General features: G+C 37.8%; 1 protein-coding gene across 2 annotated transcripts in view; it reads right to left on the bottom strand.

The window, feature by feature from the left end:
- CDC123 (cell division cycle 123) overlaps positions 1 to 12,631 on the bottom strand; it is a 57,058-nt gene that overhangs the window by 26,938 nt on the left and 17,489 nt on the right. For both annotated transcript variants that reach the window (XM_067701341.1, XM_067701352.1), the window contains 2 exons: positions 11,978 to 12,073; positions 8,949 to 9,055 (listed from right to left, as the gene is read on the bottom strand). In XM_067701341.1, the coding sequence (XP_067557442.1) occupies positions 8,949 to 9,055; positions 11,978 to 12,073 (203 nt within the window). The remainder of the gene's footprint in view (positions 1 to 8,948; positions 9,056 to 11,977; positions 12,074 to 12,631) is intronic.

The raw sequence follows: 12,631 nt of genomic DNA, 5'->3' as shown, positions 1-12,631 counted from the left end.
CTATTATAAAAATTCATTTTATCCTTAAAACATTTTCCCTCAACTCCTTTCTAAATTCTAAATGAAAAGATGAAAAGTGTGTCAAAAATCCAGACAGTGAGGAATAAAAAATTGTGTGGTAAAAGAATTTTTCACAAGCGAGAAAAGCGTTCACAATACAGTATACTTTTAAATAATAAAAAAGGTCACAAAACTACACAGTACAAGCTCATATTTTAAAACATACATGAGAAAACATAATACAATGTTAACTATTGGAATGTTCACAATGATTCTTTCCCAGCAGTGATTGTTCATTTCTTCTGCTGCTTTTCTGTAGTATTTCTAACATTATGTTTATCACATTAAATGTATATTACTTTAACTTTTAATTTTGAGGAATTAAAAAACACATAAAAGTACAAAGTGGGGACTTCCCTGGTGGCGCAGTGGTTAAGAATCCACCTGCCAATGCAGGGGACATGGGTTTGAGCCCTGGTCCAGGAAGATCCCACATGCCGTGGAGCAACTAAGCCCATGCGCCACAACTACTGAGCCTGCGCTCTAGAGCCCGCGAGCCACAACTACTGAAGCCCGCACGCCTATAGCCCGTGCTCTACAACAAGAGAAGCCACCCCAATGAGAAGCCCACGCACCGCAACAAAGAGTAGCCCCCGCTCGCCGCAACTCGCCCACACGCAGCAACAAAGATTCAACGCAGCCAAAAAAAGGACAAAGTGTACATTACATATAGCACTTTTATAATAAGAAACCAAGTTTACTTTAAAAGTTAATATTTTACATTTTGCAGTGTATACAAAATATCAAATTATGTTGTATACCTGAAACTAATATATACTGTTAGGCCAATTATACAATTTTTTAAAAAGTTAGGACTTCCCTGGTGGCGGAGTGATTAAGAATCCACCTGTCAAGGCAGGGGACACAGGTTTGAGCCCTGGTCCGGGAAGATCCTACATGCCGTGGAGCAACTAAGCCCGTGCACCACAACTACTGAACCTGCGCTCTAGAGCCCGCTCGCCACAACTCCTGAAGCCCACACGCCTAGAGCCCGTGCTCCGCAACAAGAGAAGCCACCCCAATGAGAAGCCCGCGCACTGCAACGAAGAGTAGCCCCCACTCGCCACAATGAGAGAAAGCCCGCAACGAAGACCCAACGCAGCCAAAAATAAATTTAAAAAAAAGTTAATATTTTAGCTTTCAATTAACCAGTAATTCTTATCATGATAAAACTGAACTGCCTATCGTTTTTTAAAAATTTAAATGCATCTAAAATATACAAGGGAGGGCTTCCCTGGTGGTCCAGTGGTTAAGAATCTGCCTGCCAATGCAGGGGACTCGGGTTCGAGCTCTGGTCCGGGAAGATCCCACATGCCGCGGAGCAACTAAGTCCATGTGCCACAACTACTGAGCTACTGAGCCTGTGCTCTAGAGCCTGCACGCTGAGCAAGCTCTGCATGCTCTGCAAGAAGAGAAGCTACCGCAATGAGAAGCCTGAACACTGTAACAAAGAGTAGCCTCAGCTCACCACAACCAGAGAAAAGCCCGCGCCCAGCAACGAAGACCCAACGCAGCGAAAAATAAAATAAAATAAATTAAATTAAAAAATATATATATATATATATACAAGGGAGATGGGAGGAGAGAAATGACAAAGGAATTCGAATAAACACTTCCAAAACACAGGTCTTCATTATCTAAATTTTTTAATGCTTCTATATTCCTACAAATATTAATTTCAACCCTTGGTTAATCCTCATTTGCTACTTTAAAATAGGTATACATTTTAATACACATTTGCATTCTACCATCCCATAACATTATTTTTTAAGTGGTAATGGGTTTAACATTTAATGTTAGTTAAAAACCTTGACTAGTTTCAGAAGATAGATGTGAGAACATATGTGCTACATGAGATTACTGTACAAGGCTTTTTCTGATTAAGATGATTAATCAGATGGTCAAGTACAGTCTCTGAAAGGAGAGGAAAGTGCAGAGCCACCTAATTAAGACTGAATGTGAAGGTCAACAACATTTTTAGGAGCTCAGCTGAACTACCGCAAAAAACACTGTGTATGAATATTTAAATTCCATTTATATTCTGGAGGAAGTAGATTTAAAAAGCAAAAATGTGTTAAGATATTTGGAGTATTAACAACACTTGAATGCTTACAAATCCTTATATAAATTACGGTTCAAAAATTCCAGGTTACATCAAGAAAGGAAAAAGAAAGAAATCCTTAAATCAAGGCTTCTTACTACACTGAAAATATTAGTAGAAACAATACTAGCAGCAACAAAGATTCAAGGATACTCATAGAAAATATGAGTATCCTAACAGAAATGATAAAATATCTTCATTCATATGGAATATAAAAATGTTTGTATTATTCTCTTAACTGACTGAACCAAGAACAGAGATGATCCAAACACTTGCATCTGCAATGGAGAAAAAAAAGCTCATTCTCTCACTTCCAAAAATAAGTTTCTTAATTGCTAAAAGAAAGCAGGACCTCAGAGAGGTAACAGCAAGTTAAGATCAAGGAAAGCAATTTACAGAGAAAGAATACTGAATTGCTAAGTCTACTTTAGCTTTTGTTTCTATGAACACGTAATTTAAAAGTCATGGTAAGAACTAGTATAAATTCTCAAATCCCAACTCAGTATATAATATAAAATTATAATACATGTTATAATTTATGAGCAAAAGCAAGAAATATGTCATAATACCTAACACTTCCCCTGTGTTAACGAACACATTTAAATAACACTTGAAAAATTTGCCTGAATTATGAAATAATATGGAATCATTCATGATCACCTTGGAATTTGGGCAACTGTTAGAGAATTCCTCAAGTTATAACCCGAAATTAGTCTAGGTCCAGATTGATAAGTGTCCCATACAGATGAGAAACAATACAGGCATCTGTATTGTTCTATATCCATCTCCACCCTCCAGGACCCAGGCCCTTCCCAGCAGAGGTAGGACTAGATGAAACAATATTCCTGTTGAGAAACCTGCTGACAGTTTTACTGCGGTTTCTTTCCACAAAATTTGCCTTTGCTCTCTGGTTGTTGTTGGGTTTTTTTTTTACATCTTTATTGGAGTATAACTGTTTTAAAATGGTGTGTTAGTTTCTGTTTTATAACAAAGTGAATCAGTTATACATATACATATGTTCCCATATCTCCTCCCTCTTGTGTCTCCCTCCCTCCCACCCTCCCTATCCCACCCATCCAGGTGGTCACAAAGCACCGAGAAAGCCCACGTACAGCAAAGACTCAACGCAGCCAAAAATAAGAAAAAAAAAACCAAAAACTTCAAAATAAACACAGGTATTATTGGGACTTCGTTGGTGGTCCACTGGGTAAGACTCTGCACTTGGGGAACTAAGATCCCACATGCCAAGTGGTACGGAAAAAAGCAAAAACAAAAACAAAAAAGACAAAACCCACAGGTGTTATTAAATAATTAATGTCATATAATCTACAATGTAAATTACAAAATAAAAGTATTCTCGGGTACAATCACAGTAAAGACCGAAAAAAGCAGAAAAACAAATAACCAAAGGTCTACTCTGTTGAAAGCTACTATGAAATTATGCCAGTATATTTTTTTCTTTTTTTTTTCTTTTCTTTGCGGTACGCGGGCCTCTCACTGCTGTGGCCTCTCCTGTTGCGGAGCACAGGCTCCGGACGCACAGGCTCAGCAGCCATGGCTCACGGGCCCAGCCGCTCCGCGACATGTGGGATCCTCCCGGACCGGGGCACAAACCCGTGTCCCCTGCATCGGCAGGCAGACTCTCAACCACTGCGCCACCAGGGAAGCCCCACCAGTACATTTTTAATATATTTTGCAGTGAACCAGTTAACAGGAATTTTGGAGACCAATATGTTAGATACAAAGTTTTAGAAAGAAGAAGAAAAGAAAGAAAGGGGAAAAAAAGATCCTAGCCTAAAACTGTAAGAACTGTGCTTAACTGCCACTGACGACTGACAGGAATGTCATCTTTCTTGTCTTTTACTTCTACCCAAGCTACTTTCCAAGTCATTCCCTCAACTTAAACTTCAGGTTGCATGTCCTACCAGCCAAATGGTCTTACTATAAATAGGCACATTCATGATGCCCTGAACATGTCTTAAGATGGACATACTCTTTTCTGTGAACTTCTTAACTGTGATCAACACATAGCTTTTATCATGACGTTCCAACTATTTCACACATTGAAAGAGAACAAAGGCGATACGTTCAATGGTAAGGATGCCCGTGTGTGGAACTAGGGGAATGCAGACAATGAGAAAACTATGGATGTAGTATATGCTTTGTTACAAGGAAAGAAGGATACGTGTATCTGATGAGCTGTGCTACATTAAGAAATACACTGAACTAGAAAGAGCTCCATGGAAGTAGAATCCAAGAGACTGCTCTAGTGGAGAACACTGGAGTTAAAGATGAATCCTATTTGTTACGGGCGAGGTGTTAGACTCTGGCATTGGAGGAGCAGACTTACAGTGCTACCAACTTAAATTGTGTGAGTTCTCTAGTGCGGGCCAGTCAACGTGGCAGGAATGGGGGAAAGAGAAATCACAGTATTAGTAAACTCGGAGAGTAATAACTACGTGAACTGACTCTAGACAACTTAGGTACCGCCTAAATACGCTAAGATCACAATTCGATCATTCCTATCAGAGAAAACATCATCATTAAAGCTTTATAAGGTGGCAGTACACAAAATCACAATGCTTTAAAGTGGCAGACTCTTTACTGCCTAGCTATTTACTAGGGCACATCCTCATTCGTAAGCTTTCCTAAAACGTTGGAAGGTTATGGTATTATACCTCACAGAAAACAACTCTTAAGTATATAAGGAAAAAAAGTTATGTCAAGGGCAGAAATAAAAAAGAAAAACATGGCACCCAGGGAATATTTAGCATCAAAGTTCTGGTGCTGAAGATTTTACTGCTCATTAGGATCTAAAATGAGAGTTCAGGTACACAGATTCCATTTTTTACATCTCACTGGTGGAAAAGGAAAGATAAAAAATGATACTGAATTAAGGGTGATTGGGTGAGTTCATTAGAATTTTCATAGAATTCTTCAAAAAGAGAGAAAATATGCTCTCTAAAATTATAACAATCTAACAAAACATTGTAAATCAGCTACACTTCAATAAAAAAATACAATAAAATTATAACAATCTAAAGTGAAAAACTGTCACCTAAATAAATGGGCCTTAAAAATCACAAGGAATAGGTTCTGTTAGGTCCAACTTAGGTAGAACATTTTACTTTTGAAACTGTTTTGCTGCTGAATTTTAGGATTAATAACCAGTTTTGTGATAATCTTAAGAACAAAATGTATAAAAATTGTGCTGATCATAACTGTGCTTGAATTACTAAGACAAGTAAACTTTCCTGATCTCTAGTAACTCTAACTTCCTTAGTCATGAGCCTCTCAGAGAAACAATTAATGGATTAATTCTCTCTCAGCCCTTTCTTCTAAATGCCGATTGAATACCAGATATTTTTTTTCTGGCCTTGGCCTACTGAAGTGACACCTAATCAATAAAATAACCAGTGAAAGCAGCCTTCTGACTCAACAAGTCTAATTACATAGAAAGTTTATCTGGGCAAATAATTCACTCAGCAAGTATAATGCAGACAGATTATGCTAATGGTGTCAATATTTCAACCTCCACTTTTTAAAGCTTCTTGGGTACAATAACCACTTGACAAACAGAAAGAATAAGAGTACTTACTAGTCCATGTCAAATTACAACTGTGGCAGACAGTACTGGTGGTCTACCCTCTAGCTATTCCTAACCTTTATCCTTGCCAACAAAATTCTGTGACTGTTCGGAGGAGGACAGGTGGACCTGTGGAATCCCAGGGATGCACGTGTACATCTAAGCGCACAGCCCTCAAGGCGCGGGCCTGCACCCGCAGCAGCAGGGTCACCTGGGAACAGGTTAGAAATTATATTCTTGGGCCCCACTCCCAGCCTAGTGAATCAGAAACTCTGGGGGTGGGGACCAGCAAGCCGTGTTTTACCAAATTCTCCAGGTGACTCTAATCCGAGCTAAAGTTGGAGAGCCTCTGCTCTAAACCAATCATGGCGTCTCTGTTCCCTCTGCCAACTACTGGATGAGGCTGAGTAACTGTGTGACCGTAAGCCTATCAGGAAGTCTCCTGGGAAGCTTCCAGAATGCTTTACTTGCTCACAGACAGAGAAGAATGAGAGGAATTAGATGCACCCCCTCATATTTTTGACTAAGATATAGTCATCTTCATGCCATACCTGCAAAATACCAGCCACCTTGTAACCATTAGGTGATAAACCCAAATACCAAGCCAGTAAGCCAAGGATGACAGAGAGAAAGACTGAAAGAACCTGGTCCCTGGTGACCCTGATGAGCTGTGACTTAACCATTATAGATGGAAATAGCCCATCTCCAGACTCCTTGCTAAATAATGTATTTTTAAAAACACTGTGTGTGAACTCTTTTTGGTTGGCCCTCTGTTAACCTGTAATCCTAACTATAACATCTTTGTTTCTCTTGTTGAAGCAAGCTCCCAAAGAGTATAACATAATTTTCATAACATTACATAATTTTATGTACATAACTATATACTAGAATATTTTATCTTTTATCACATTCTATAATATTTTACTTTGAAGCATTTAGAAAAGAAGGAATTTATAACTTTATTAAGTGAAAATACAGAGAACATTTAGAATGACGTTACTGAAATTATATTCTGGTTTTGGTTCTATTAACTAGTTGATGGAAACAAATTACTGAGCAGATTCAGGCCTCAATTTTCTAACTGAAGAGTCAAATTAAATCACTGATAAGATCCTGTCCAATTTAAAGTATTGTATTCTTAATCTTTAAGGGGTCCAGAAAGGCCTCTGTGACAAAAGTTCATATTTCATTAAAGACCCAATCAATAGGGATTTTTCTGGAGTAACAAGACTCATTGTTACGCAACTGACTACCGACAAAGATTTCCAGAAAAGGTGACTGTGAGTACCACCGGTCTGAAAGGCTGCAAGCCCAGGGCTTGGTGTTTATCCTGCCAACTCCCAATTATTTACATGAGGAGAAAGATGGTATTCTGTGGATAAACACTCCTAATCCAAGGCCTCAAATGTACTTGCTGATTTAACTTCTTCCCCATGCAAAAGTCAAAAAGTACAAAACGCAAAAAGACTGACTGGTATTTCTACCCTTCACTGGAATCGGGGCTAAATTCATGTAAGACAAAAAAGGAGAGGCGGGCTAAGAGGAGCCAGCAGGTTGCTAGGGTGCAAAGATGATTTAAAAGCCATCAACCACAGAGAGTTAGAAGTGATTTATAATTTTTGGAGAGGAAATGTCCTCATATACTCACTGCAACTAATATCAAAGGTGCATAAAAATCCATATCAAATGAATTAACAGGTACAGAGTATTTTAACGTAATATATTCCAAGGCCTCTTTACAAAGGCATTCAATATCGAAAAGCCCTACAATGGCAAAAAAAAGAGAGGGCCACGACTTCCTCTAATCAGAGGGTGTCTCCCAGAACGAAAATGCTGCTGCATTATTACTAAAGCAAACACCTCATAACACCTGTGCCAACACAACCATAAAAGGCTGACACCTAAATGTCAGAACAACATAAAGCTTTTTCTGTAAGTGAACCAGAAAAACCAATACAGGTAAAGTCCTTTTATAATAAACTAGCGATACAATCACACTCATTTATTATTACTTAACTTCGTTTTCTTAATTTAATACTAAAACCATATGCCCAAGCTGCAGAACCAGATGCAAAAGCGATGATGCACAACTGACTTGTAGGGAATGTATTTTCTTTATGCCAGGCTCCTCTTCAAAAAAGGATTTGAGGCTGAAAGGGGATGAATGAGCAGGGCAAACTGAACTGGATGGATGGGGAGGAAGTGGCATGCATACATGAGGTATGTATGTATTCACCTGTGTACCTGCTTAGTTTCTAGATTTTTTGATATGCTTTATTTTAAAGATCAGATAAAAGGTTAGTTTAATTGATATTTTGGATCTAAAAATTGGGTAGGATAAGAAATCTAGAAGAATAACTGCTGTTTGATGACAGAACAAAAGAAGCATAAAGAGATCGCCTACAGTGCAGCAGTGCAGGTGGGCTGTCTGCCTATGATGAAGGATTAGTTACAGAGTAACTAGCAGAGGGAAGAAAACAGCAAGTCCATGTCTAGGAATTTATCCTAAGGAAAAAAAATCAGGAAAGCACGCAAAGATTTAGCTCAAGGATATTCACTGCAGGACTAAGAAGAAGAGAAAAGAGACAAATAAGAAGAGAGAACTAATGAAATAAATGATGCTATAGCTGTCCAGTGGAATACTCTGAAGCAAGTTTAAAACAATGATGTGTTTAATATTTAATGACACATAAAGATGTTTAATATATACTGATTAAGTGCAAAAGCAGCCTCATAAGCAATTTGAACTATATGATCCCATTTTTGTTTTAAAAAACTGGAATACAGTTAGAGACAGGTGTATCTATATTATACCTATGCACAGACAGAATCCTGGAAGTATATAAAACCAACTGTGGCGAGATCATGAACGCTTTTACATTTCCTGTTTTTGTTTAGCTATAGTCCCCACTTTTATTTTTCTATGATAAGCATATATTAGCTTTATAATAAGAAAAAAATTACCACTATATTTACTGGGCAGATACACAGAAAGCCCTTGATATTTAGGGATATTCATTGTACAGCATTAGCTGTCAATGGAAAAGAAAGGTTTGCTTTAATAGGTCATTTGAGAAAATGAAACAGCCTTGGTATGTGGATCTGTTGTTTACAATAGTACTAGAACTAATGGAATTTCATCTGTAGAAAAACTCACAAGTACTGAAACTACTGACATAAGAGAACAAGAGACATACTTACGGTTGGGTGAAGTCACGAGTGATGAAATCAGAACTCTTGAACAGTAGGAAGATGTCGCTGAGAGTTTTACATTTCAGAGAACTATTCATTGCTATCCAGTATGCGTCCTAAATAACAGAGCACATGTTACTTAGTATATATTCCAAGTTAGTTGCTATAAATGAAGTTCAAGCCTATAGCCAAAATCAACAATGCATATAACCTGAAGAGGTTGAAGAAAAAAGTCAGGTAAGAAATTTTAGCTATACTGTCAAATGTCAAGTTACAGTTCTAAACAAGTAACAGCATCACCACTGCATGTCGGATACTCAGTTTTGAACCAAGATGTTCAGGTTCTCACCTTTCAGCTCAGGCCTAAGCACTGCCCTATGTCTTCCTCACTGATGATGAAAGAAGGGGGATAAAGAGATATCAGAAATGCTGACACTTCAGCTAGAAGATTCAGGAATGAAAAAACAGCCTGACCAGCGACTAAGAAAATAGAGAACCTTCCTTTCTTCCCGTTTCTGGGGAGAGACGGCTGGAACCCTGAAGTTGGATGACTGCAACAGTTAAGACCCATGTCTATCAAATCTGGGAGGGAGGAGGTGACATATTCTGAACCATCACAATTTTAAATGGTGAAAGCCTCAAATATATGCACCAAAAAAAAGTAAGAAGAGCAGACACAGGAGGCACAAACCTCAGCGAAATATGCCTAAAAATGATAGAATAATTAAGTAGTTTAAAAAACGTACTTCTCCCATAGACAGATCAGACACAGGACAGTAATTGAGAAAACTAATGATTGCAAAAAAAATGTCCAGTTACCCACACTGTATGAAAGAAAGCACTGGAACACAGTCGGCACTCAATAAATAAAAAATAAATGAAGGAATAACTTAAAATCACAAATAATCTATGCATTTTAACTAGAAAGCCTCAAGCCAGATCAGTAGTCAAGCACAACTCAAATTACTGCTCATAGATAAACTAAAAATGAGTTTCAATAACTTCTTTATAATAACTTCTTTAAAATTTCTCCAAATGAAAAAGGATGATGAACTTCTGGTTAAAGATGGTATACTGAACACACAAATTTAACTCCACTAAAACAACAGTATATACATAGAAAACCATGCAACTGAATAAACAAGACAGTTATTAACTCCAGGGAAAACAAAATGTTGAATAAGAAAACACAAGCAATGTACGGTATATATCAGATATGGACGTAGTGTTTGCATAAACATAATATGAGAAACACTGAATACTTGTCTAATCAAAGTATGCCATTCTGATGATGAGGACAGTGGAACAGAAAGCAGTGGGGACAGGCCTTCCCTGGTGGCTCAGTGGTTAAGAATCCGCCTGCCAATGCAGGGGACACAGGTTCAAGCCCTGGTCCAGGAAGATCCCACATGCCGTGGAGCAACTAAGCTCATGCGCCACAACTATTGAGCCTGTGCTCTAGAGCCCGCGAGCCACAACTACTGAGCCTGTGCACCTAGAGCCCATGCTCCACAACGAGAAGCCACTGAAATAAGAAGCCCATGCACCACGACGGAGAGTAGCCCCCGCTCAATGCAACTAGAGAAAGCCCGAGCAGCAACAAAGACCCAACGCAACCAAAAATAAATAAATAGATATAAATAAATAGATAAGGTAGATAGATAAATAAATAAATAAATAAAGTAGTGGGGACAGGAGATGAAACAGAGCTGAACCTTTCTGTTCTAAAGCAGGAAGTCAGTAATAAACATCTAAGACAGAAGAACAGAGAAGTAGAGGAAAATAACAGAAGAAGGTACTAAAATATTTGAAAACAGCTGCCTCTGAGCAGTGGGAAATAGTGAAGCAAAACGGGTGTCAGAACTGGCTGATTTCTGTAGGAAGCTTCCAGATCTTCTGAAAATTTAAACTATTTTGTATATGTAATACAATGGAATATTACTCAGCCATAAAAAGGAATGAAATAGGGTCATTTGTAGAGACGTGGATGGACCTAGAGTGTGTCATACAGAGTGAAGTCAGTCAGAAAGAGAAAAACAAATATCATATATTAATGCACATATGCGGAATTTAGAAAAATGGTATAGGTGACCTTATTTGCAAAGCAGAAATAGAGACACAGATGTAGAGAAAGGGGGAAACAGGTGGGGTGGGATGAACTGGGAGATTGGGATTGACACATATACACTGTTGATACTATGTATAAAATAGACAATTGATGGGAACATACTGTATAGCACAGGGAACTCTACCTAATGCACTGTGGTGATCTGAATGGGAGGGGAATCCAAAAGGGAGGGGATATGTGTATTTGTATAGCTGATTCATTTTGCTGTGCAGCAGAAGCTAACACAACATTGTAAAGCAACTATACTCCAATAAAAATTAATTTAAATGTATATGTGTCGCTAATTTTAATAAGTAAAAACAAAAATTAGATTAAGTACAATTTATCATTCATGTTAGAATAAGAAAAGATAAGCACATGAGATGATTTTTTGAAAATGCAGGTAAGTCTTGATTCCTTAAATGAGCCTTGCTGACATAAAACTGTTTTCTACTGTAGTAGAAAAAATAACGAATTTTCCTTCAGACCTTAACTTAAAAAAAAATCTTGTCAATGAAATGTTGAAATGATAAAACACAATTTAAGAAAACGTCAGGTGATCTGTCAAACCGCTGTTTCTAGATCCTACAACATTTTAATTTTTATTACCTTTCAATAGAGAAAAATCTCTGTCAAACTGAACAGGTGAAGTTTTGAAAAGGGTAGAGAAAGGCTTTTCTCAGATTTCTAGCGCAATCAGCAACACAAGAGGTTGAAACTGTCAATTGGCAAAATATACAGCATTTCACAGACCCAGGGAAGTGCACTGCAAAATCAGGAAAATAAAATAACAGGGGGAAAATAAAAATAAATTCCACGGAATTCCCTAGAATTAGGAATATAATCAGACCCTCTGTGAGGATATAAAGTGAAATGGAATAGCAAAACAAATAATATTCACACAGTGAGAGATTTACTGATGTGTTCCTACCCTTGGGGCACTCCAGTTAAGCTTTGGAAATACACTGCCCCCCAGGGAATTGATAGCTTCTTGGACTTTAGTGGTGAACTCAGGAAATTCTGGTGCCTACAGAGAGAAAGAAGAAATATTTGGGCAAGTCAGTATCATCACAACAAATACAGAAAACAAGATCAAAATCTCAAAGTTCAACACTTCAGGGCGTAAAAAATAATTCAGAATACAAATTACTATCAGAATTTCTGAACTCAGTTAAATAAAATCAATGATCAAATAGCATTTATCTGAAAAGGAAAAAAAAATAACAAGTGCCAATGGCACTTTCCAAAACAATCAAGACCACAAAGCTGAAGAGACAGATGTTACAAGGCACCTGGGGATGTGAGGAAGGAATGAATGGTTCTCTTAGCACCTATAAAACCAGTATCTATTAAATGAAAAGAGACAGATAGAATATCACCTGTGCATATACTCCAATTCTCAGAAATAATACCTCGCACTTAAGGGCCAGAAGCCTTTCCATTTGCAGGAAAAGATTCTTGGACGTTTCCCCAAAAGGCTTCATGAGAATAAGAAATAAATTATGTGGTTAACTGTATTTAAACGCTGCTATTTCCGGATAAGTTTTAATATAAACAAAATTTAAAAATAGGACCTTGGTGAAGT

This window comes from Pseudorca crassidens, chromosome 1, assembly GCF_039906515.1.
Source record: "Pseudorca crassidens isolate mPseCra1 chromosome 1, mPseCra1.hap1, whole genome shotgun sequence".
NCBI lineage: Eukaryota > Metazoa > Chordata > Mammalia > Artiodactyla > Delphinidae > Pseudorca > Pseudorca crassidens.
This window is presented reverse-complemented; position numbering and strand designations above follow the sequence as displayed.